The sequence below is a fragment of the Bidens hawaiensis genome, unplaced genomic scaffold (assembly GCF_021521415.1).
Source record: "Bidens hawaiensis isolate Kalapana, Puna unplaced genomic scaffold, B.hawaiensis_p1.1 tig00005823_1, whole genome shotgun sequence".
Classification (NCBI taxonomy): Eukaryota; Viridiplantae; Streptophyta; class Magnoliopsida; order Asterales; family Asteraceae; genus Bidens; species Bidens hawaiensis.
In genome coordinates, this window is record NW_027491384.1 from 657,061 (window position 1) to 683,727 (window position 26,667).

General features: G+C 37.3%; 1 protein-coding gene across 1 annotated transcript; it reads right to left on the minus strand.

The window, feature by feature from the left end:
- Positions 1–24,403: 24,403 nt before the first annotated feature.
- LOC143630790 (cyclase-like protein 2) lies at positions 24,404–26,389 on the minus strand. The gene is made up of 7 exons (XM_077099706.1): positions 25,916–26,389; positions 25,706–25,750; positions 25,423–25,495; positions 25,244–25,341; positions 25,040–25,110; positions 24,675–24,965; positions 24,404–24,483 (listed from the first exon to the last, which is right to left on the minus strand). The coding sequence occupies exons 1-6, from the start codon at positions 26,301–26,303 to the stop codon at positions 24,840–24,842; spliced, it is 801 nt and encodes a 266-aa protein (XP_076955821.1). The 5' UTR covers positions 26,304–26,389; the 3' UTR covers positions 24,404–24,483; positions 24,675–24,839.
- Between the last annotated feature and the right edge of the window lie 278 nt (positions 26,390–26,667).

A 26,667-nucleotide genomic window follows, 5' to 3' on the forward strand; every position in this document is an offset into this window, starting at 1 on the left:
CAATAGAGCCACGGTGATACGTGGACTACTATTTTGACATGATGTTGTATCTCGATGTATTATGTTATTATCGTTATTTGAGTCAAAAACATGAAAAAGACGCGGTGGTACGTTCACATGTTTAGACTCCAACGTGGTGTTTTATAAACTTTTTAGTTTCAGAATATCAAATTATGGTGGTTCATGTACCATTTTCCGACACTACCAAATCTCAAAATCTCAAATTTTCAAGCTTTAACCTCTCAAAACTAGGGGTTGTTGGGGTTGATTTTGTGTTCGAATTGTTATTTATATACAAAGTTTTATATTTTATTTAACACTAGCATCTCCTCCTTACTAACTCTAGGATTCACAATCAAAAATTTAAGTTTTATTTTATTTTTATACACCCTCATATTCATTCTATTTACCTCAAATTTATTCCATTTCTTCATAATATTTTTAGCATGCCTCCGATAAGTTGCCACCCGCACAAGAACTCCAACCGACTTATGGCTTCTTTCGTCATCAAGCAAATGGCCGCAGTGATTCCCGAACTTATAACCCAAATCCAAGACCCAACCTCCTCCACCCGTTGTTGCACCCGTTGAACCCAAACCCACATCCTACTTGTATAAGCAATTTACTAGTGCTAACCCTATCGAGTTCTTTGAAAGAAACTGTGCGACTACCTTGTTGCAATGGTTTGAATCGATGGAAAGTAAGTTTTGACATAGCGAGTGCCTCGATGCGAAAAAGACAAATTTTGCTTCGAGCATGTTTAAGAAAACGGCTCTTACAAAACGGCTCTTACATGTTTAAGAAAACGGCTCTTACCGATGCGAAAAAGACAAATTTCGCCTCATGCACCTCCAAGGATCGGAAACGGCTATGGCTCTTCCATGGTCCGATCTCAAGGCACTCATGATGAAAAATTTATGTCCCAAACACGAGCTCCAAAAGCTCGAGGAGGAATTTTGGAACCTAAAGCAAGATAGTGGTGATAATGCCGCATACTCACTCCGTTTCCATGAGTTGAGCATCCACGTCCCTAATTTGGTTACCCCGGCTGAACGTGAACTTGATATATACATTGGGGGTTTACCGATGCAAATCCGGGACTCAGTAATGAGTAGCAAACCCATGAACCTTGAGGATTCCATTACTCTAGCGGTGCGCTATCTGAGAACCATGTGAAAGCGGGTACCCTAACCCTCAAGAAGTCAAGTGAGAAAGCCAAGATCGAACCCGCACCTCAAGCCAAAGTTGACCCACCACCTCAAGCCATTAACTACTCAAACACTTCCCGCCACAACAACAACAACAACAAAAAGAAACCCAAAACCAATCACCTAAACGTCGCTATTACCCAACCCCAACAACAAACCCAATCTCCTCCACAAACCCGAAAACCCTATACCGGTACATTCCCACTATGCAACAATTGTCAACGTAACCACCCATCACATTTGCCTTGTCGCCATTGTACCCTTTGTAACCGTTTGGGTTATCTCAACACTACATGCCGATCCGCACAACGAACCCAACCTAACCAACCAAAAACCACTCCCCAAAATTCCCAAAACCGATATGCACCATACCTACAAAACCAACCCAACAACCCCTAGCTTGCTTTAACTATGCTGATCCTAAACATTTCCGCAATAATTGCCCTCGCCTAGCCTTTGCGAACCAAGCCCAAACCTTAGCCGTGCCCTACTATCAACCCAAGCCTACCAAGTCCAAACCTACCAACCTCAACTTACCCAACTCAATGCACCACTCATCCAACCCATGCAAGCCATTCAAGCACCACCTCCTTCTCCCCCCGAAAGCACCTCAAGGGAACCATGGTAATCAAGGGAGAGCTTTCATGATGAATTCAAATCAAGCTCAAGTGGCTAACGATGTTGTGAACGGTATGTTTTTGTCGAATCATCATTTGGCTTCTATTTTATTTGATACTGGTGCCGATAGAAGTTTTATTTCTTTGAAATTTGAGTCGAAACTTATTGTGCCTTGAACCAAGCTTTCTCAACCGGTCTCTTTTGAAGTAGCCAATGGAAATTCCATCACTATCAATTCCGTCATCCGCGATTGTTCTCTCATCCTTTCCAAGTATAATTTCTCCATCGATCTCATCCCAATGCAAATGGGAAGTTTCGATGTCATAGTAGGCATGGATTGGTTATCTTTGCACCGTGCCGAAGTTGTTTGCTTTGATAAATTCATTTGCATTCCTCTCGTCAACGGTAAAGTTCTTAAAGTCTTCGGCAATACTCCTTCTAGATGGCTTAATCTCATGTCGTGCTCTCAATCGCAAAATACTTATGTTAAAAGTATGTTCCGTTTCTAGCTCTTGCGGTGACAAAAGACAAAAAGGAAAAGAAAATTCAAGATATTTCTGTTGTTCGTGATTTCCTCGACGTCTTTCCCGATGATGTCACTGGTCTTCCACCCCTTCGTCTGGTCGAATTTTGAATCGATCTTGTGCCCGACGCGATGCCGGTGGCGAAGGCTCCTTATTGTTTAGCCCCGTCGTAAATTCAAGAATTGTCGAACCAACTCGAAGAACTTTCTGATAAAGTTTTTATTCTTCCAAGCTCTTCTCCTTGGGGCGCTCCCGTTCTCTTCGTGAAAAATAATGATGGTTCGTTTCGTATGTGCATCGATTATCGAGAGCTTAACAAACTCACTATTAAAAATCGTTATCCTTTGCCACGAGTCGACGATTTTTTGACCAACTTCAAGGTGCAACTTGTTTCTCAAAATCGATCTTCGATCGGGTTATCATCAATTGCGTGTTCACGAAGACGACATTACAAAAACCGCTTTTCGTACTCGATATGGACATTTCGAATTTTTGGTCATGCCCTTCGGGTTAACCAACGCACCCACGGTGTTTATGGATCTCATGAACCGCGTTTGCAAACCATTTCTTGATAAATTTGTTATTTTCTTTATTGATGACATCCTCGTCTTTTCTAAGACCAAAGCCGAACATGAGCATCATTTGCATTCCATTCTCGAACTCCTTAGAAACGAACGACTCTACGCCAAATTCTTCAAATGTGAATTTTGGCTAGAGGAAGTTCAATTTTTGGGACATATCGTAAACGACCAAGGTATTCATGTTGATCCCTCTAAAATTGAGGCCTCTAAGGATTGGAAAACTCCAACGACTCCCACGGAAATTCGATCCTTCCTCGGTTTGGCCGGGTATTATCGGCGTTTCATTCGAAACTTTTCTAAAATTTCTTTGCCTCTTACCTCCCTCACTCATAAAGGAAAACCATTTGATTGGGGTTCAAAACAAGAGGAAGCCTTTCTTACTCTCAAAGATATGCTTTGCAATGCTCCCGCTCTAACCCTTCCCGATGGAAACGCCGATTTTGTTGTATTTTGCGATGCATCCCATCAAGGTCTTGGTTGTGTTCTCATGCAACGAGGTCAAGTCGTCGCTTACCAATCAAGGAAACTTAAGGTCAACGAGAAGTATTATACGACTCATGACCTAGAACTTGGTGCTGTCGTTTTCTCTCTTAAAATCTGGAGGCATTACCTTTATGGTACAAAATGTGTGGTTTTTACCGATCATAAATGACTTCAACATATTTTTGACCAAAATGATCTCAACATGAGACATCGACGATGGGCTAAATTACTTAGTGATTACGATTGCGAAATTCGTTATCATCTCGGTAAAACGAATGTTGTCACCGACGCCCAAAGTTGAAAGGTTACTGTTAAATTCGTTCTACTTTTAAGAGTTGTTGTTCAAACCGATCTTCAAATTCGTAGCTTTAAAGCTCACCGTACCTCCGTTGAAGAAGGTAACATGTATGACAAAATGTCATGTAGTGCCGAACTTCAACTCGAACCCAAACACGATGGTCTTCTGTACTTTCTCAATCGTTTGTGGGTCACCGATCGCGATGACCTTCGTACTTGTATACTCGACGAAGCTCACAATTCGCGGTATTCCGTTCATCTCGGTGCGGATAAGATGTATTTCGATCTTCGTGCTACCTTTCGGTGGCCGGGTATGAAAAAGGACGTAGCGCTATTTGTATCTAAAGGTCTTACTTGCTCAAAAGTCAAAGCCGAACATCAAAGACCTTTTGGTCTACTCGAGCAACCATCGATTCCCGTTTGGAAATGGGAAGACATTGGTATGGACTTCATCACTAAACTACCCAAAACCTAAAAAGGAAACGATAACATTTGGGTGATTATCAATCGTTTAACCAAGTCTGCTCATTTCATTCCGATCCGCGAAAAGTATTCTGTCGAGCAGCTTGCTCAAATCTATGTTCGGGAAATTGTGTGCTGACACGGTTTACCATTGTCTATCATCTCCGATCGCGATGCTCGTTTTACTTCTCATTTTTGGCGATCACTTCAAGAAACCTTGGGAACATGTCTCGATCTTAGCACCGCTTATCATCCTCAAACGGACGGTCAATCCGAACGTACGATTCAAACACTTGAGGATATGCTACGAGCGTGTGTTCTTGATTTCGGTGGGAATTGGGATTCTCAAATCCCTTTCATTGAGTTCTCGTATAACAACAGTTATCATTCTAGCATCGGGATGGCTCATTTCGAAGCTATTTACGGTCGTAAATGTCGTTTTCTGATTAGTTGGAACAAAATCGGTGAAGCTCAAATCGCGGGACCAGAAATGGTCCAAAAGGCAACTGACGTGATAAATCAAATCCGTAAGAACTTCCTAGCCGCTAGAAGTCGTCAAAAGAGTTACGCCGACAAACGGCGAGAACCGATCGAATTTAATGTTGACAATCTTATCCTTCTAAAAGTATCTCCTTGGAAGGGGGTAGTCCGTTTCGGAAAGAAGGGTAAGCTAGCTCCTCGTTTCGTTGGTCCTTTCAAAATTCTTGAGCGTGTTAGGAAGGTAGCTTATAGACTCGAACTACTGGAAGAACTTGCCGATGTTCATCCGACGTTTCATGTTTCGAATCTTAAAAAGTGCTTAGCCGAGGTAATCTCCATATACCTCTCTACGAAGTACATTTCGATGAGTCGATGATCATGGTTGAACGACCCGTTGAGATCATGGATCGCAACAAGAAGAAAACCAAGCGTAGTCGTATTCGGTTAGTCAAAGTTCGATGAGAATCACGGCGTGACGCGGAATTCACTTGGGAACGAGAAGACACAATGAAAGAGAAGTATCCACATTTGTTTGCATCATCATCTTCGTCTTAATTTCGGGACGAAATTACCTAAAGTAGGGGATACTGTGACTTTCATCAAATTCGGGTCTCGTTTGTATTCATTTAACATGTAAACCTTTTGTAGACCAAAAATTATGATATAATCAAAATGATGGATTTTATGTTACAATATTGTTTTACACTTGTTGGGTCATGAAAACATCCTTTTCGGTCCTTAAAACGCGATAAAAACACTTAAAACGAACTTCAGGGGCCATTATTGTCATTTTTGAAGCTTTAAATATTTCTGCCGCCCTGCCCATCGCGATACGCGATGGGTGAGCCTATTTGGCATCGCGTATCGTGATCCCCTCACCAGACAGACCTTCAATTTATGTTTTCTTGTTGGTTTTATTATCCAAAATCCGGTTTTTACCCTCTAAATCACTTGTTTAACCCATTTAAGCTCTTCCTATAAATACCAAACCCTCTCTCACATAAATTTTTGCTCATAATTCACTTCCTCTCTCAAATTCAAAGATCTTTCATGGTTATTTTAATGTTTTTGTTAAGTTTGACTTTCAAAGTCAAACCGATCAAGTTTTGCATTTTTATTAGTTTACTTAGTCTTAATTAATACTTGAAGCTTATGGCATAACAAATATATAATATACACCCCTTGATACCTTTGGCGGTCACTTTTCCGGTCTCGGTCGGTGAAGTGTCGGGCCTCGTAAGGCACGACTACATGGAGGACTTTCGTTGTCCTTGATATATATATCTATATAACTTGTTTATACATATTAACCTTACCTAACTCTTGCTCATTTAGTTTGTATATAATTTTTATAAGTTCCATGGTTATGGGTTAGAAGAGACTAGCCTCAGTTTAACCGTAAATAGCTCTAAACCGTAAACCGAAATTTGTTTACTAGTTTTTGTTAAATAATTGTTTAAACATGCTTTATGTTAGATTTATGTTTCTAAAGTTATTCTTATGAGTTCTATGGTTACGGGATTGTAGAATCTAACCTCGGTCTTAACCCGAAACTAGATCCGAAACCGAAAACCAAACTTCCGTTTAAAGACTTTATTGTTAACGTTTTGGTTTTAAAACTTAATGTATTATCATTTATACATTATTATACAAGATATATGATGTTTGGACATGTGGTAACCATCTATGAACTTATTGTGAGATGGAAACCAAACAAAACCGAACAAAACCAATTTTCACTCGCTTAAGACACACAAGTGTGTTTTTAGCTATCAAGACTTGTATATTTCTTTAAAAATACCTTCCAAACTGATTTTAAATATTTTCTTAAAGTACTTGGAGTGTTGAATCCAACTTGATCTTATAACAAAGTTGGACCTACAAAATCGAACACTCGCTTAACGTGCGTTGTTAGTTCTAAAACAATAGAACTACATACTTGGTTAAATCTTCTTATATTTTATTGAGTTACCTCATAACATTTATTATTTCAGAAAGTTGACTTTGGGTTTGACCAATTATCAAAACCCGAACCAACAACCCGAATACTCGTTAAAACCCATTTTAGTTTCTATATTATAAAGGGACTTGCATTCTTGCATTTTACCCACCTTATTACTCAACATAGGTTGAGTAAATATCAAGGTTAGATACTTTAACCTGGTTTCGAGCAAACTTACATTTTTAAAGGGTTGTTAGTATAACTTCTTAAATAGTTATTTTATAAACCTTAAACTTTAATTGTTTACATTTCTTATCTTTTATTTTAAAGTTTTCCTAAAACAACCTTTCTAATTAAAGGCTTTTATTTTTAATTAGGCTTTGCTCATTAAAATCCGTTCTACCGGTGATTCATCTTTTACCGATTAAGTTTTATACTTGAAAGTGAGTACTTTCATACCCCGTTTTCCATCTTTCGTTTTAGGGGTGACATTGCATTCTTATTCAATCTAAATGCTTTATACATGAGTCGTAAACCACTAACTTTATTGTATACTTTACTTAAATAAATGCTCGATTTGGTGTTCTTTGCTTACATTCTTATATGTTAATGTGCTTACCGCTTTTGGTGGGTTGATTCATAAATCCATGAGCTACCTGGTATTCTCTTATAGCACGATCTCGTTAATGTATTCTTATTAACGATCTCATTCATAAATCCGTGAGCTATCTGGTATTCTCTTATAGCACGGTGTCGCTAATATATTCTTATTAGCGATCTCATTTTTATCCAAATTATTGCTATTATTTATTGTTTCGTATACAAGTTGTAGCATTTCTTATTATATACATATTTGTTCAAAACTATGAATTGCTCACCAACCTTTGTGTTGATAAACTTTATTTTACGCAATGTTACAGGTTTGACGTTAGGTTAGTTGGTGGAGAAAACGTAACGAAGACCGTTAGGATATTAGCAAATTGAACAATATATTTATTTGCTATATTTTGTTATGATATCGTATGAACAAGTATGTTATGTGACATTTTGATGTTGTGAAATTAAATGAGTTGTTTAAGTATTATCACTTTAAATAGTGTTATGTGTTCATGGGCAATCGTTGCACCCCGACATGTTCCGCCGCCTTTGGTCGGGGTGTGACAGGTTGCCGCCCCTAGACCCGGCTGCCAATGGCGCTGCCTGTAACGATTCCGGCAAAATCAGGTATACCCTAACCGGTATATACTATTTATGTGTTATTTAGTAATGACTATATGAATTATAATGCATTTATACGAGTATGTATGATTCACAGTACGGATTATACTCGATTATGCAGTTAATCGTATTGGAAATACGATTAACCGATTAACGATTATTGAAGCCCGAACGAATCGAGGATTACATTATAGATAAGATATATGATATTTAGTGATGTTTACGAAGTATTAAAGCTTCGGGATATGTGAATTAAAGCACATAAAAAGAATTTTCGATTTAATGGTACGTCGGTACGTTAAACGAAACCTTTAATACCAAACCGAGCAAGAGACGATCGATCAAGCCGAAAAAGATGCGCAATTATTAATAATATGATGTTTTAAGTTAATAAATGTCATGGTTTAAGTTTTTAAAGTTTTTAAATCGGTTTTATATAAATTTCATTTTTAAGCCGAAAACGACCGTTTTAGCCTCGTTTTAAGCTGAATTAAACATTTAACCGAAAAACGAACTGAACCAGATTATCCAAAACATTATCCGGATTTCCAAAATCCAAATGAGTGGCTAGGAATGGAAAGGTGGGTCCCACCCCACCTCCCCTCACTTCCGATCGGCATGGGGTTATACCCCTTGCCTCTTGTTAGTTTTTTTTTTAAAAACAACCATTGCAAGATTCCACTTTCTCTCCACATCATGAACTAAAAACCCGGATTTGTAGCAAGAAAAGCAAGGTAAAAATCGAGTTATTTACGTTTTCATCTTCTTTTCTTGAGTTTATTTGCAAGAAAATGAGGTTTCAAGTGAAAAAGGGTGAAAACCCGAGATGAAAACCGATTCTTGCATGATCAAGTGATGTATACGGGTTATACAAGGGATCTTGGTCCAAGAAAGGAGTTAAACGAACCAAAAACGAATTTTTACGGTTTAAATCTTTGTTTTTAAATCATAACCGAACCCATGAAAGAAATGGCTTGATTGTGGGTGTAACTTGCTTGGTGTGGTATTATTGTGCTTGTAGGTGTTGAATCTAGTTGTTAACAAAGGCTAGAAAGCAAGATCCTTGCGATTTGAAGCTAAAAACACAAGATAGTTCGGTTTTTTTTTATGGTGGTATGTGTTTTGGACAGATTGTGGTACATTTAGAGTTAGACTACGAAATTTCACAGAGATGATCTACACATGAAAATATGAGATCTGTGAAAATTTGGTAATTTTTGGACAAAGGATGAATATTTGGTGAATTTAATGCTCGGTTTTGGCTAAAAATGGTGAAAAATATTTAAATATCATGATAAATTCTGGAAAATTCCAGATAAGCTTTTTATAACATGTAAAAGTCACACACAAAATTTTAGGTCAGTTGGAGAAGTCTAAGTAGGCTTTTCGGTTAAACGAGTTCTAGGGTTTTCTAGCTCGGCTTTAGTGAAAATGGCATGTAAAAAGAGATTTTGGTTCTGGAAAAATTACAGGGGACTATGTGGATGGCAGGGGTCATCCAGAAAAAATTTGGGATTTTTCTAAGGTTGTTTGGTATTTACGACATATTTAGTGTTTAAATGGTGTTTAAAAATAGATAAATAAATTTTAAATAAAAAAATTAATTCTTGAAATATTTTTATAAAATTCCCCACTGTCAAAAAGTGATTTGTGCAAAAATTTCAAGATCCGAGATTAAACGGATAATTATTTGTGCAAAACAAACTTTTAAAGTTTAAAACGCGTAAACCGGTAAAGTTCGCCTAAACGAGCTGACTGGTGTATAAAAACCCTAAAAATGAACTATTTTCATATAACTGAGTTAAACAGGTAAAAATAAATCATCCGAAAATAATTCGGATGATTTGGGTAATTTTATCTGATTTAACAGTTTCCGGTGCACTAAAGACGGAAACGGGTCCCGCGGCCAATCGGTGCGTCTAAACCGAGCTCTAATTTCACAACTTTAATTAAATTATCAGGCAACAACTATTTTCGGGTCGTGTGTGACCAAACTCATTTTTGAAACGTAAAAACGGATAACCGTGCTAGGCACGCAAAACGGGGAAAACAAACTAATAGTAATTTTAACTATTGAACTCTAAACGATATCACAATCTGAGTCCGGAGAAGTGTTCTGGGTTAACATTGCCCCCGGAACGGGTACAGTACTGGGTTAACAGTGTCCCCATATGTACCGGTTAACACGGTTAAAGTTATATTAATAGTGATTGTATAGTAACGAATTTAGGGATCGTATTACAGATCTGGACTAGTAGCTCACGTACTGTGTTACCTGCTTGCTTGCGATAAGGTGAGTTTCACGAGCCCCTTTTTCTGAATTGTTTTTAAATATTTTCTCGGGGCGGGAAGCATGTTATTATCAAAATGTTTAAGTACATACTGAACGCATGGATTTGCGTGTATTTATATATATTTTATTGTACTGGAATCGTACGGAAATGTACTAAGATGGTAATTGTCTGAGTTGCTAACATTGTAAGGCCCCGTAACACGAGTGATTAGCTAAAAGCCGGTAGAGTGTGAATAGTACTATTGGTCTGACAAACCCAACTGGTCCGGCATGGATTTGCTGATGTTTCCCAGCCAGTTGCACATGTCTATTTTGTTGTTATTTATTTTGCTATGTAATGTTAGCCATAGCGGTTTGGGGCAGGTTCGTGGGCGGAGTATGCCACGGGGTTGTATGTGGATAGTCAGAGGTTTCACTTGTGGGCTTAGCATAATTACATCGTTAATATATGATTATTATAATGACTTGTCGCTGTTTATTTAAATTAGTGAAACTCACCAACTATTCGTAGTTGACCCGTTTTCTTTACATGCTTTCTAGGTACCCCCAAACTGGATTAATTGCTACATGCTTGACAATGCGTGCTTTTTGTGGAAGCTTAATGATCTTTTTGTATTAAATATGTTAATGTAATGTTGGTAAAACTTATGTGCTAACGCCTAGACGGTAACTAAACTCGGAACAATGTAATATGGTGTAAATTAATGTAGTGGTGTTTTTTCTTTATAAGCAATGTTGTTGATATCAGACGTGTCTGTTGCATCCCGTTTACGTTTCCGCTGCGGTTACGGGGTGTTACACTGCCCCTCGGACTTCCGTTCGTTGAGAGTTATATTAAACTAGAAATACGATATGGGTAGTGATAGTTAATTGATGCGTGTAATTGTTATAAAGTTAGCCGCGCCCAGTTAGAGAGAGGAGTTACCATTAACTAGGAAGGGAACCGAGCTCAGGTGAGTTTCTAGCCCCATTTCCTTGTTATGTTTAAGAGGCTGTGTGACTCGATGTGATTAGTTAATACACTTACCCTAGGTGGTAAGTTTATGACATGTGATTGTTTTATTAATGTTGTATGAATGATATATGAAAGTTATAGAAAAGATTAAGTGTATGTGTGAAAGTACATGAATATAAATATAAATATAAATATAAAAAAGACAATGTATGGTTGTACGGTGGTATTCCTAAAGGGTAAAGACCCTAAGAATATCTGCAAAGGATACAGGGTTGCAGACCCTAATAATTTCTGCGAATGTTGAAGGGTTTCCAATAATATCTGTGATGGTTACAGAGTTGCAGACCCTGATAATATATACGAAGGTTATAGGGCGAAATGCTTTTTAAAACGAATTGATAGTTATGTATGTAATGTACAGGCTAAAAGAATAAAGGAATGAAAGAAAGAAAGAAAGTATGTATGCATGTATGAAAGAAAGGTAGACAAGTTCAGTATGTAATATGTATCTTTGGATACGTATATATTAAGTAAGTATGTGGATGTAATGTATGTTTCCGGATTAACTAGAACTCTCTCAACGTAGCTGACTTTTAGTATGCACGTAGGTGAGTAGAATGAGACAGCTGCCTTGAAGAGTGGCACGTGGCAGAAGAATAAAGAAGCTGGTATTTAAAGACTTAATGAACGATGTTTGAACTTAAAGACATGTTTTATATTGCTTAAATTTTAAGACTTATGTAATGAATGATTGACATTTATTTATTCCGCGAATGTTTTAATTCAATCTGATTGTTAAAACTGTGTTTATGAGTGAATCCAATGCCAAAGTAGGGCACCAAGATCGGGGCCTTACAAACACCCTTCACAACCCTTAGATCATTTCCCCGCATTCTTATGGTACACCCTCAATCACCTACACCATATCATTTTTGTAAGGGAAAAAATCCCTCAAAAAATAATCAAAAAAATAATTAAAAAAATTATAAAAGGAAAAATAAAAAAAAAAAGTAAAAAGCAAAAAATGTTTATCTAGCATCCCCGTTTTTTTTAAAAAAAATCTTGGTTTAGCCTATGAAAAATATTTAAAAATAAATATAAAACAAAAAAAATTAAAAAAAACCAAAATGTTTATCTAGCATGCCCCATTCTCAACAAATCTCATTACCATTTTACATGTAAAATAACACTTATTTAATGTAAAATAACAATTTTCATTAATATGTTACACGTAAAACAACAAATCTCATTAACAATTTACATGTAAAACAACTTTTCTTTAAGACTTTACATGTAAAAATAAATATATCACATGTAAAATAACGCTTTTTATTATCACTTTATAAAATAACACTTTTCATTAACATTTTAAACGTAAAGTAACAAATCACACTAACTGCTCGAACGTTTTGGTTGTTGAACTTGGAGTACGGCTTCGAGTTGTTGTTTCTGTACGAGGATCCTTTATTCTTGTCAGGGGATTCTTGCTTCGTCTGAGCCCCCAATCGTTCTTGGATCTTTTTGTCATATTCCAGCCGTATGAACCTTAGTGCTCTGTTCCTTACTTCATCTAAAGATCTGCAAGGAGTCATCACAAGATCCTCATAAAAGGGGGAGCCCCTCTAAATTCCCATCTTGAATGCTTCAACAGCAGTAGCCATGTCAAGATTAGGGATTTCCAGAGCTTTCCTGCCAAACCTTGTAACAAAATCCCTAAGGGATTCATCACTAGGTTGGATAACTTGGTATAAATCACTAGTTAACTTCTCAAATTTTCTACTACAGGAAAATTGAGTGTTGAACAAGTTAACTAAATGTGAAAAAGAACTAACTGAAAAGGGAGGAAGACTTAGCAGCCATTTTAATGCTGATCCTGTTAGTGTGGATCCGAAGCCCTTGCATAGGCAGGCTTCCTTGAGTCTCTCAGGAATAGGACTGATCTCCATCCTTTCTCTGTATTGTGCCACATGCTCCTCAGGATCAGTGGTCCCATCGTAAGTCTTCATGTTGGGGGTCTGGAATCGCTTTAGGATTTCAACATCACAGATAGGTGGAGCAAATCTGGATAACTTGTGGCTTCCCTCCGGTATCTCGGGGATTGGACGTATCACCCCCGGAACACTGGATATCATATCTTTAAGATTTTGTAGTTCCTTGGTCATAGCTTGGTTGATACCTGCATCCTGCATGGAACCACGGTTAGCATCTAAGGATATAGGATCATATAAGTTACCTCTTTGCTGGGTGAAGGTTGGCATCCCGGATGAGTAGCTGAGATAAGAAGCGTCTGCTACAGGAGTTAGTCCTTCAGAGGCTATGGTCTGCATGGGAATTATATCTCCTTCATGGACTTCGGAGGATCGTTAATGTTGAATTCCTTGATTCTGAAAGAAGGATCCTTGAGGTTGGGAATTATAGGATCATTGGTGGGCCCCAGAGGATCCTGGTTGAAGGATGGATGATCCTTGTTGGAAGTATGAGGAGTCTTGAGTTTGCTGACCCATGGATTCTTGTTGAAGGATAGATGATCCTGACTGAGACAAAGAGAATCCTTGAGTCTGTTGACTCATAGGCTCCGGTTGAAGGATAGATGATCCTTGTGTGAACTGAGCCAAGGATCCTGGAGTGGTGAAATCCAGCATCCTATGCATCAAGGGAGTGAGATCCTCCGCTGGCCTCTTAGTCTTCTTGAGATCTTCTATCTCACGAAGGATCCTCTGGTTGGTCTTGTTTTGCTGCTCCATCTATGCTTTAACCTGCGAAACATAGATGAAACATCATTGTTAGTATTAACCACCGGCGCAGCAGCAGCGGTTTTCGAGCTCTGGAAGACTGGTAGTTGCATCTTGCTTCCAGCAGCAGCAGCCCTTGGTGCTCCCGTAATTGGCGGAGGCATCGATGGAAAAGTTCTTGATGAGAGGGGAACCGAGGACGGCATGGTTGATGAAGCAGAGGTGGATTGAAAGGCCATTGATAGTGATATGGGTATGAAAGGTTGAAAATTGATAGGAGATAATCTGGATTATAGCACCAATTGCCCCACGGTGGGCGCCAAATTTTTTTGGATAAAAATATGTTAAGAATAATGTATCCAAATCCGTAAAAGTGAGGTATAGTGCTATGCTAATAACAACGGGTGTATGAGTAAAAATGGAATGAACAACGTGATTTGTTGCGAGGAAAAACCACTTGATCTTGTTCAGATCAAAGGAAAAAAACCCCAGGTGATGACAACTCGTCGATCACCAATTTATTAATCACAAAAAAGGTTACAAGTGTTTGGAGATTACGATCGATGTTACAATGAAATGCTAGTATATAGAGAGAATTATGAGTTCTGCTCTAAGTGTGTGTGAATACAAGTTTCTTCTAATCGATCATTATCTCGATGTTTATAAAGGAAATTACAAATAACTATAACTCCTAACTATCCGCCACTCTTCCATAACTCCTCTAACGTTCATTTAACCACGTGCTGGGAGCTTCCGGTAGCGAACTTTAAGGTAGACTCAGTCATAGAGTCGTTACTTTCTGTTGAATAATAACCTGCACACATGAAACAATTGTTAATAATACCAACCTCTAAGGATCCTTGATCTTTGACATGGCTTTTGAACTCTTCAAGAGGATAACTGATCCAGACACATCTTCAAGGATAACATATCCTCAGTATTGAAAATATCAGTCCTAACAATTATGTTTAAAACAAGTGTTTAATTGTTAAGGATATTTGAAGGATTTTGTAATATATGTTTGAAGTTTTATATTCCGCAAAAAGTTTTAATTAACTCTAATATTAAGAACTGTGTTTTGAGTAAATCCAACGTCAAAGTAGGGCACGGGAACCGTGGCCTTACATAATCAATAATAAAACATATAAAATATTCAAGCTAAAATTTCAAATAATCAAATATATTTTATCGGATAAACCTAATCAAATAATTTCAAAGCTCAACTCGTAATCAAAATTTGCTTTAATTTTAAAAGATCATAACTCAATATGATTAAAAAAACAAGTTTCAATATCCAATAAAACATATTTACTTTAAACTAAACCTGTTTTATTTTTCGACTATTCACAAACAATTACAAACTAAATAATTAAACAAAGAGCATAAATGTAAATAGAAAAACATGCTTCTTCAAATAGTTAAACAAGATGCAAAAATGTCCAGGTTTCAATATGAGAGACAAATACTTTCATAAAACGATAACTTAATGTTAGTTTATGAAAATAAAATAGAAAGGATAAACAAACCAGTGATGCATTTCATCGAACACTTCATGGATATGTCAAAATAGGGATGAGCTTGAATACCGAAACCTTACCACTACCATACCGGTACCGTACCTACCGATCGTAAGCGGTACCGGTATCGCATTCCTTTTTCTTAGATTCGGTAAAAAACGATATCGGTACCGGTACTTTGTGGTAAAAATCGGTATTGGTACCGAAATTATATAAGATAAATCTAGATATTTTTTAAGGATCTTTTTTCAACTTTTGAAAATATCACTAACTATGCTTACCTATTTTATACGAATTTTAAGCAATCTATATTTCATCAATCAAAAAACAATCTGAAGTTAGTGGTATGAAACTATGAATTACTTAACACCATTATTTACGTATGAGTCGTAATTTTTTAATGATAATCAATGATATATAATAATTTGAAGTTATTTCTAACATAGAATCAACTAAAAACAGGTTTACAAAAGTTGAGTGTATTAAAAAAATCAATGATATATAATAATTTGAAGTTATTTCTAACATAGAATCAACTACAAAAACCTTTTTTTTTTTTGTGTAGGTAAAAAAAAACAAAAACCTACTTTGGACTAGTTAAATGTTAAAAAATTACAAAAATGCTAAATCGGTATCTAAGCGGTAAATTACAGAAATACCAGTATCAGTACCGATAGCATGCCGGTACAGAACCGATGTATGCGGTACAATATTCGGTTCCTATTCTTCTTCAAATGCGGTATCGGTATTTTCGATATCAGTACCAGTACAGTATCGGTATAGTACTGATCTCATCCCTATGTCAAAACCTTAAAAAAGGTTGATAAAATGTCCATTTAATGTCTTACACTCTTATTTGTTTTAATTTGTTTGGGCCTTGGATTTTAAATTTGGGCCAGGCAATGTTGGTTAAATGTTAGACTGCTGGACCCGATGCTATGGCTAGAGGTAGAGGTGCACAAAAAATCCGAATCTGGAACCGGACCCGAAATAAATACCCGGAATCGGTTTTTCTAATACCCGGGTTTTTAATACCCGAACCCGAACCCGACCCTACCCGTAGGGTACGGATAGGGTATGCATTTTGGCACTAAAACCCGAACCGGACCCGATTTATACCCGGTAATACCCGAAAACCCGATTTGTACCCGGTAATACCCGAACCCGGAACCGAGGTTTTCCAATACCCGAAACCGGGTATTTCAAATACCCGATGTATACCCGAAAAATACCTTAAAAATACCCGAATAATACCCCTAAAAAGTGTAAACTTTTAAAAAATCCAATCTATATAAAAAATACCGAAAAAAAACCCGAAAAAACCCGTAAATAGAGTTTTTTCAATACCCGATAATAGGGTATTCAAATACCCGATTTTAGAATACCCGGTTTTATTCCCTATCCGAACCCGATGCATAGGGTATGATTTTTAGAGACAATACCCGACTCGAACCCTACCCGATTATTACCCATACCCGGTCATACCCGTACCCGGTCATACCCGAACCCGGGTATTTAGAAACCCGATTTGTGCACCTCTAGCTAGAGGTGAAAAAAAAAACCAACCTAAACCCGGACCAGAAAAAAATAACCTGAACCGGGTTTTTTATACCCAGGTTTTTAATACCCGAATCCGTAGCCGACCCTACCCATAGGGTACGGATAGAGTATGCATTTCAGTACCAAACATCGTACCCAAACCGGACCCGATTGTACCCGGTAATACCCGAAAACCGGAACCGGTTCCATACCCGGAACTAGGTTTTTCTAATACCCGAAACCGGTTTTTTCAAATACCTGATCTATACCCGAAAAATACCCCTAAAAGTGCAAACCCTTAAAAAATCTAATTTATACCTGAAAAATACTTGGAAAAAACCTGAAAAAAACAAAATTAAGGATTTTTCAATACTCGGAAATACGGTATCCAAATACGCGGTTTTAGAATACCCGGTTCTATACCCGACCCGAACTCGGTACATATGGTATGGTTTTTAGAGGCAATACACGTGCCCGAACCCAATTAGGATATTGTCAATACCCGATTTCTAATACCCGTTCATGCCCGAATCCAATTCATACCGAGAATTGAGTATTTGAAAAACCTGATTTATGCACCTCTACTAATGGCTACTGGTTAAAATTAATATGGACCCCTTTCAGTTTTAGGCCATGTGCGACTGCACAGCATGCACATGCCCAAAACCGGCATGAGTAAAAGTAGTTTGTTACTTTGTTCTCCTTCTTTGATTTCAACTTCTCTCTTAAATAAAAAAAAACTCACAAACATATAGACAAAACACTATTATTAATACCATATTATACATGTTTAAAGCAATTAGCCTTTTTGTTTTTTCCTATGTCTTTCAAGAATATTTATCCTTTTTTTCCCTTGCTCCTTCAAGTTTCAACAAAACAAAAAAAAATAAGGAAGGAGTTCGTGAATGAGTGATTGGGTGAGGTGCTAATCTAGTGGCAGACGTTAGGCAATGTTGAGCATTATGTCCACCATCAGCTCACTACTCAGATGCATGCCTTTTATTATTATTATTATTATTATTATTATTATTATTATTATTATTATTATTATTATTATTATTATCCGGATCGATGGGATTAGAAATGGGGTGGGTTTTTTAATGGCTAAAGAATTACACTCTAATATGGTAGAGGTGATAAGGCATGCCTATAGGATTATGGTGCTTAGGTTAGTGCTAGGTGAAGAAGTAATTGTTGTGGTTTGCGCTTACGCACCACATATAGGACTAGGAAAAGAGAGAGTTTTGGGATTGTCTAGACGCAGTTGTGAGGGGCATACCCTAGGAACGATACATCTGTATAGGAGGCGATTTTAAGGGACAAATTGGAAGGGAGAGTGTTGGCTTTTACACCGTACATGGGGATTTTGGCATTGGTGCTAGAAATGAGACCAACACAGACCTCTTAGACTTTGTGGTTGCTCACGATTTGGGTATCTTATGCTCTTTCTTTAAGAAGAGGGAATCACATTTGATTACTTTTAGCAGCGGGAGACAACGAGATTGACGTCGTTGGAAGGACTACGAGGCTCAACCAGGGGAGACAGTAGGGACATAACATCGATTGTTAATGGTAGATATACAGATGAGAAGCAAGATGACCGGAAGGGAGAGGAAAAATGACCGAGGATTTGTTGGGGAAATTTAAAGGATGACAAACTACCAATTTTTAGGGTTAAAGTGATCCTCCCTACCATAGTTGGATTATATGGGGATTCGAATAGGATGTGGGAAGCTATGGCGACAAAGATTACTTAAGCAGCGAAGGAGACTCTTCGGGTCACAACAAGAAAGATAAATTGACATAAGGAGTCCTGATGGTGGAATAAGGTTGTGCAAGACAAGATAAGGGATAAACAAGAAAGTTTTAGAAAGCTTATGAGGTGCACAGACGAGGTAGCTCAACTGAGTTTGAGGGAGAATTATCAGAACACAAAGAGAGAGGCAAAAAAGGTAATGTCAAAAGCAAAGAACATAGCTTATAAAAGGATGTATGAGCGACTAGAAACAAAGGAGGGGGAACATCATATGTTCAAAATTGCTAAATTTAGGGAGCGTAAGAAGCAGGATCTAGAGGCCGTGAAGTTCATTAAAAGGGAGGATGGGTGAGTATTAGTCAAGGAGCAGGACATCAAGTTAATATGGCAAACCTACTTCCACAGCCTTTTTAACAACGGGAGGGCCTGCCAAGACAATAACGAAAACATGACTATGCCAAGGCAACAAAGGAATAATTGTTACTGTAGACGTATCACACGCAGGAAGAGGTGAGATGGGCAATAAGGAAGATGGAAAGGGCAAAGGCGGTTGGCCAGATAACATACCGATAGAGGTGTGGAGGTATTTGGTAGAGGAAGGAGTCTTGTGGTTAACTAATTTTTTCATTACCATCTTCAAAACCAATAAGATGCCTGATGAGTGGAGGAGTAGTGTAATAGTCCCCTTCTATAAAAACAAAGGAGATGCCCAAATGTTGTGGGAACTACAGAGGAATTAAGTTTCTAAGTCATACTATGAAACTCTGGGAAAGGGTTATTGAGGCTAGAATTAGACGGGAAACTCGGGTCACGGTGAACTAGTTTGAATTCATGTCGGGCAGTCTACTACATAGGCGATCCATATACTAAGGAAACTGATAGAAAAATATAGTGATAAAAGGAGAGATCTGCATACGGTGTTCATTGACCCGGAGAAAGCATACGATAGTGTGCCACGTAGACTGCTTTAGGATAGCCTTGAGAGTAGAGGCATACCAGGGAAATATGTGGACATAGATCGTGATATGTATGCTAGGACTAAAACAAGCGTGCATACGCCTGTGGGTGATACCTCCTCCTTCCCCGTGGAGATAGGTCTCCATCAGTTGAACCCATTTCTTTTCGCAGTAGTTCTAGATGAATTGTCAAAGTCAATCCAAGGGACAATCCCGTGGTGCATGATTTTTGCAGACGACATTGTGCTAGTTGTTGTGAGTAAACATGATCTGAACATGAGGCTAGAGGAGTGACGAGCAACCTTAGAGACGAAGGGCTTAAAGATTAGTCACTCAAAAGCTGAGTATCTTCACTGTCTCTTTAGTGAGGCAAATGATGAGGAGGATGTCCACGGGGTGATGGAGAGCAGCTACGGGAGTTTTATGCGACAGGAGGTTCCAACTAAATTAAAGGGGAAACTTTATAGGGTTGCCATTAGATCGGCGATGTTGTATGGAACAGATTGTTGGGCCATCAAGATGACACACTCATGTAAAATGGAGATAGAGAGATGAGAATGCTGAGGTGGATGTGTGGGAATACACAGTCTGCTCGAATAAAAAATGAGTTTTTCGAGAAAGATTAGGGGTAAATAGTATAGCATATAAGTTAAGGGAAGGAAGATTGAGATGGTTTGGACAGGTAAAGAGAAGACAAGCGATCAATCCTATTAGATCAGTAGAAAGCGTTACTATAGAGGGGGAGGTGGAGTAGAGGTAGACCTAAATTAAATTGACTTGAGATGAGACTATTAGGCATGATTTGATAACCTACACCTCTCGAGGATATGGTTGATGATAGGACTTTTTGGAGACATTGGATTAAGGCTAAAGACTTTTAGCAGTTCGGTATAGTTTTTTTTTGCTAGAATTATGTCCTATGTTTGTAACTTAACGTACTTAGTTCTTTATTATTATTATATATTATTATTATTATTATCTATTTTTATTTATTTATGTTTTATTTATTTATTTTTATTCTTATGTATATTTTATTTATTTGTTTGTTTTTATTTTTATTTTTTACTTATATATTTCTTATTATTTTTTTAGCAATAACTATTACACATTCTTAAAATCCTACTTTATAGTCTACTTGTTTTACTGTTATGTTGTTTGCTTTGGAGCTGAGGGTCTCGCTGGAAGCAGTCTCTCTATCCCTAAGGATAGAGTAAAGGTTTGTCTACATCTCACTCTTCCTAGTACCCTATTGATAGTTTTAACTATTTGTGAGATTTACTGAGTATGGTTGTTGCTGTATTGGTAAAACCGTTACACATAATTTATGATTCAGTTAGTGTCTCTCTAAGTGACATGACGATATCTTTCATTAACAAACTCGCTCCACTAAACTTGGTCTAAACGTTGGTAGGCTGAATTTGGGAAAACCAAAGAGGCTTAATAATCATAACATTTTTTGATAGTGCCGGCATCGTAATGTCGTGGTTCTAAATTTTAATATTATAATTATAACACTAATTTCTTGTCTTAACTAATCCTGTTAAAGGGCGTTGTTTTCACACCCAATTAACCTGTGTATACTTTATTCTTAACCATCTCCAGTCAAGTTGTGCACACGCAATTGCTTGGAACCACAAATATGGATGCGTACTTGCACAAGTTTCAACATCTTAAGATCCAGCTGGAAATTATAACATCAGCCACCAACAACTTTGATGATGAGAAGAACCTTATTGGATGTGGTGGTTTTGGGAGAGTTTATAAAGGAGAAGTGTCTCTTTTCGAGAGGCAAAGCATGGTCGCTATTAACTGTTTATATCGTAAGCATGGACAAGGAGAGGCTGAGTTTTTGAAAGAGATTGATACGCTTTCCCGTTACAAGCATGAAAATCTTATCTCTCTTCTGGGATTCTGTTATGAAGGGGGTGAGATGCTCCTTGTGTACGAGCTTGCTTCTCATGGAAGCCTTGACACACACTTAGATTCCCGTGATCTGACATGTTCACAACGTCTCAATATATGCCTTGGTGCCGCAAAGGGACTAAGACACCTTCATGATCCAAGGGGGGCACACCAGAGACTCATCCCTGTGATGTAAAAGGTGGCAACATCCTACTTGATGACCAGTGGAACGCTAAAATTGCTGACTTTGGGTTCTCGATAATGGGCCCTGCTAATGAGCAGCAATCGACTGTTATCACCTTAGTAGCAGGCACCCATGGGTACATTGATCCAGTATATCATATGACAAACACTCTAACAAAAGAGTCAGATGTATACTCTTTTGGAGTGGTCTTGTTTGAAGTTTTATGTGGGAGATTATGCTATGCATATAGCGATGGTCGTCTTCAGAGTTTAGTGCCCATGTGGATTAAAAGCTATGAAGAGAAGAAGTTAAATGATATCATCTTTAAAGATCGAACCATTCAACCATTGGAGCCGAGTGCTTTAGCGATATTTTCAGATATTGCGTATCGATGTTTAAACGAATCTCGTGAACACAGGCCAGAGATGGCTGAGGTTGTGGAAGAACTTGAGAGTGCACTTGAAAGTCAAAAATTACTGGAATATCATGAATTTAAAGGTGAATGGAGCAAACAACGTTCTTACTACAAAAAGATATTAAAGAGTGCAGAACCTCCTGTGAACTACAGATCCGAAATTGAATTGATGAAGCTTCTATCCAAAGGGATCCTCTATGTTTATATTACAGAATATGTACACCTGAGTTCTTGAACTTGTATATGTTCAAATAAGTTAAGCGTACTAGTAATTTGATCAACGCAAGATTGAAAAAAAATGCTATAATTTTAACACGCATGAACTAACTTAAAGTTGTTTTATGGACGTAGAGTGGTTTTTTATAAATAAGAAGGGAGAACACTGTGAGATGATATCTATTGTAGAATGTTTGGGTTTAGAATTCAAGAGGAGATCCTTAAGTGAAGAATTAAAAGTCAAGGTGAGTTCTCCTGTTTGTGGCTAGCTTTTGAGAATATTTGATATGCATAAAGTATAACATTCATTCAGATTTCCTAAAGGCACCTTCAATATATGGGTTGAGACATTCAAAACACGTGTAAAAGCTCAATTCTTGTCACGTGGAATTACATACATGGTGAACCTTGTGTTTAAATTTGGAGACTCAAGCTACCCTGAGGTGAGAAATTGTCGACTTTTGCCCCTCAAATACAAATTACATGGAGAGACAGATTTTTCAGTTTCACACCTTGCATACGAGCAAGAAGACGGATGGTGGATGTGTGAATTGTATCAGTTTACTAGTGACAACCGAATCATTGATCTTCAAATTCTGTTTGAGAACTTCCATTTTGAAACTTTCATTGAAGTAGAAGGCATCGAATTTCGGCCCTTGGAAAGAGTAAGATTACAAATAAAAGTTTATTAACGTACATGTACATCATTAGTTAATTAATATCCTTTAGAAGGCATCGAATTTCGGCCCTTGGAAAGAGTAAGATTACAAATAAAAGTTTATTAACGTACATGTACATCATTAGTTAATTAATATCCTTTTAATTTTCTTGAAAAATAGGTGATCAGCTACAATAACATTTAACAAAACCCAAACCGTGTTAACGATTAAATCTAAGTGGTAATTAATATGGTTATGCTCTTCTACAGGTGGATGAGAAGCAGCCCGTATCAGATTCAGTTTCGGATGCAAATTGGGAAGAAAAATTGCCAACTGATTATGAAGACAAAATGAAATGGTCTGTAGATAACTTGCAAAGGACAACCAAGGTGGAAGCGTACTCAATTATGAGCAACAGGTTCATAATAAATGATGACAAGAAAAGAAGCATTGTAAGTCCTTTATGCTTTCTCATATGTAGTAGTATGAAAATGTTCAAAGGCAGGGAAACTTTAGTAAACAAGTACTAACTACATGTTTATATTAATGTTTGATAGTGGTTTTATCTTGACAAATATGGAAGGAAATGTCATGTGCCATCAGCAACAGCAGCTGGCATATGGGCAAGGGACAATACGGAGCGTTATCCTGAATCAAGGTTCTTTTATGTATTCCCGTCAATTTTCTTGTAGAAATAACCATCTTTCCTAAATATGTGCACCATATGATAATCATTACATGTAAGATGATTTTTTATGATTTTCCAGATTTGGAAGAGTCCTACATTGTGACTGCTGGTATATTAAGATTGTCAACGATATCCAGTCCGAACTGGTATCATCTAAAACAACATATGCAAGATACCTTGTCTACAAATTAACAAAAGACCAATCGGAATTAAATGCCCCTATGAAAGTGACGGACAAAACATATCGGGGTTTAGGACAATAGTTATTTGTATATCTATTTAGTAAGTCCTCAAACCCCTGTTATTAGGTCAAAGGCTGATCAAAACACTCACAACCCACTCAATAGGACGAAGATAAAAGGCATTCCACAACTAAGAAGTGATGGTTGGATGGAAGTACAAATTTGGGAGTTTCAAACGGGTACTGCCATGGAAAAAATTTGTATGAATCTTCATTTGACCAGTTGTGGTACCACCACCAAAAAGATAAGCGGGCTTATTATTGACGGTGTTGAGTTTAGACCCATATAGTCTCTTTCTTTCTTTCTCTTATAACGGATAAAAATGAATTGTCTGCACATAATTTGTTTTCTTTTATCTATTTGAGAGGAGGTATTTTTTGAATCTTATTTCCTTGAAACAAGTCTTTCTCTGTACTCTCATTTTGCTTTATGTGATCACTAAACCTATAATAGCAATGCAACTTTATTGCAACTGTGATGTGATTCTGTTATGTGCTTTCTGCTTCCCCTGTTTTTTTATTAAGAAGCTTCAAAAATGAACTAAATCTCCGTATGTATGCACGCATTTAGACATCCATTATCAGTAATACAAACTTCAGACCAAATACAATGCGACCTTCTGTGATTAGCAGAGGTGGCAATCTTGACCCAAACCATTTCAAATGGGTCAATTTTGGTTTTTATAAAAATCATATGAGTTGGTTTGGGTCATAGTCTATTTTATTACTAAGAAGCTTTAAAAATGAACTAAATCTCCGTATGTAATATGTATGTACACATGTAGACATCCATTATCAGTAATGCGACTTTCTGGGATTAGCATAAGTTTCCCAGAACAGCTCTTACCATCAAGCGTTATATCCATTTAGTATGTTTGCAAAAACAACAGTTAATTTACAAACTAACGAGAAATAACAACACAGTTTAGAAAAAAGATGAAGCTTATTTATGAACTGCAAGCTCCAACTAATATTACTTGATAAGGATGCATCTTATGGGAGATCCCTCTGCTCCTAATAACCTTAACGGTAAGCAATGCACATTATATATCCCTGCTTCTATATCTTCAAGTTTCAGACCTTCCACAAGAATGATCTCCTGAGACCACACATATTTAATATCCGTGTTAACTACTTCACACAAATTAAGTATGTTAAGATTATACGTCTTACCCTGTTTTCTAATAAGACGAGATGAGAAGGAATAAGATCATCATATGCAGCAACTGACAAGTAATCAATTCCTACAAAATGAGACCAAATGACTCATTATGTATTAATGTTACGGATAGCCAAAATAAGGTTATATTGGGAATTTTCAAAATAAAAAACAAATGTTATCTGGTAACATTTTATGGTTCTGAAAGTGAGTCTTACCAACAAGTTGGATGTCAGTGTTGTCCTTCAGCCACTGGGCTCCATCTTTCATAAATCCCACATAGCTAGTGTCGAATGCCTTTTTCCACATCAGCTGTCTGGAAGTAATGATTCGAAAATTGAAACGTAAATATTTTTTTTAATTAAAAGCAGCCCAAAAAAGTCATGACGTTGGTTACCTATCAGTGTTTAATGTTCTGAAAAGAACACGCTTTACTCCCTTGGGAATATTCAAGGACTTCATAACTTCAGCTGAAATAATTTATCAAGTAACCAAGATTTAACTCACTGAAGCTAGAAAACATAAAACATGTAACTCACACATGCAAGCAGTAAACAGTTCAAGGATGTGTTCTTTGATTATATTGTCCCGCTACGACATGAGCAGTTCGTAGGTAACAACAGTATACAGAAGCAGGTCATAGGTAACAACATTACACATAAGCAGTTGATAATCAGTACCTGTTATGTTCTTGTCCCTTGGAACATCAACTAATAATGCTGGACCTGCAATAAAAACAGACACAGTTTATAGCTAAAGTTCTTATAAGTGAATCTCTAAATCTTGTTAATTAGTCAGTCACACAACTATTATACAAGAATTTCATAACCATGTCTTGATGAAGCATATAACCTTCATACATAACATATACTAATCTAATAGACTTATACCATTGAGTACTTCTAAATCAAGAGTATCAATATCAAAGCCTGCTTCATAGTAGTTTTGGTACATATGTCCAGGTGCATCAACATGCGTGCCCGCATGAGCTGCTAACTTTATAAACGAGAAGTTATAATCGGACCCGTTTTTCATGCTTTCAAGGAGTTGAAGGTACTCGTCCCCAACCCCATCATCAGAAACTCCTGAAGGTGTTCCTGGAGTGATCCTATGCGTAATATCAAAAATTTTCCCATTTCCATAAACTTCCCTCCTTGGAGGGATCAACTCACTGCTTCCAGAAGAACCCTCATCATATAGAGACGGGTACGCGATATTTTGTGATGAAACAATCATAAAAGGTAGAAAAAGAAAGAGACATATAAACTGATTGTTCATCTTTCTTGAAAACAGGTTCACTAAGCTAAACAGTTCGCTAATAGTCTTTTAAAAGCTAACATAAGTTAGATGTGCAGCTGTGGTTAAGAAAGAATCATATTTCACTATCCTAGTTACATTATCTCTTAGCACAATTTTCAAACAAGCCCTCCTCCCCTAAAATCCAAGAATAGGTCACATGACACGTTGCCATCCTTATTCCACATAGCATACAGGTCATTCTTGTCAAGTGATGTTATCTTTGGTTTAAAACAAGGACAAAAAACACAAGAAACAGAAACAAAAATGGAAAGAAAGATATGAACTTTGAGGTCCAAAAGCTAGTTTATCTTGATATGAAATTCTACCAAATAACATTATATCT

Excerpts from the sequence above, each read along its gene's own strand:
- LOC143630790 (XM_077099706.1), bottom strand. The coding sequence starts at position 26,303 with ATGAACAATCAGTTTATATGTCTCTTTCTTTTTCTACCTTTTATGATT. Across the intron at positions 25,751-25,915 it reads TGATTTAGAAGTACTCAATG|GTCCAGCATTATTAGTTGAT; the intron begins GTATAAGTCTAT and ends TTTTTATTGCAG. Across the intron at positions 25,111-25,243 it reads CACTGACATCCAACTTGTTG|GAATTGATTACTTGTCAGTT; the intron begins GTAAGACTCACT and ends CTCATTTTGTAG.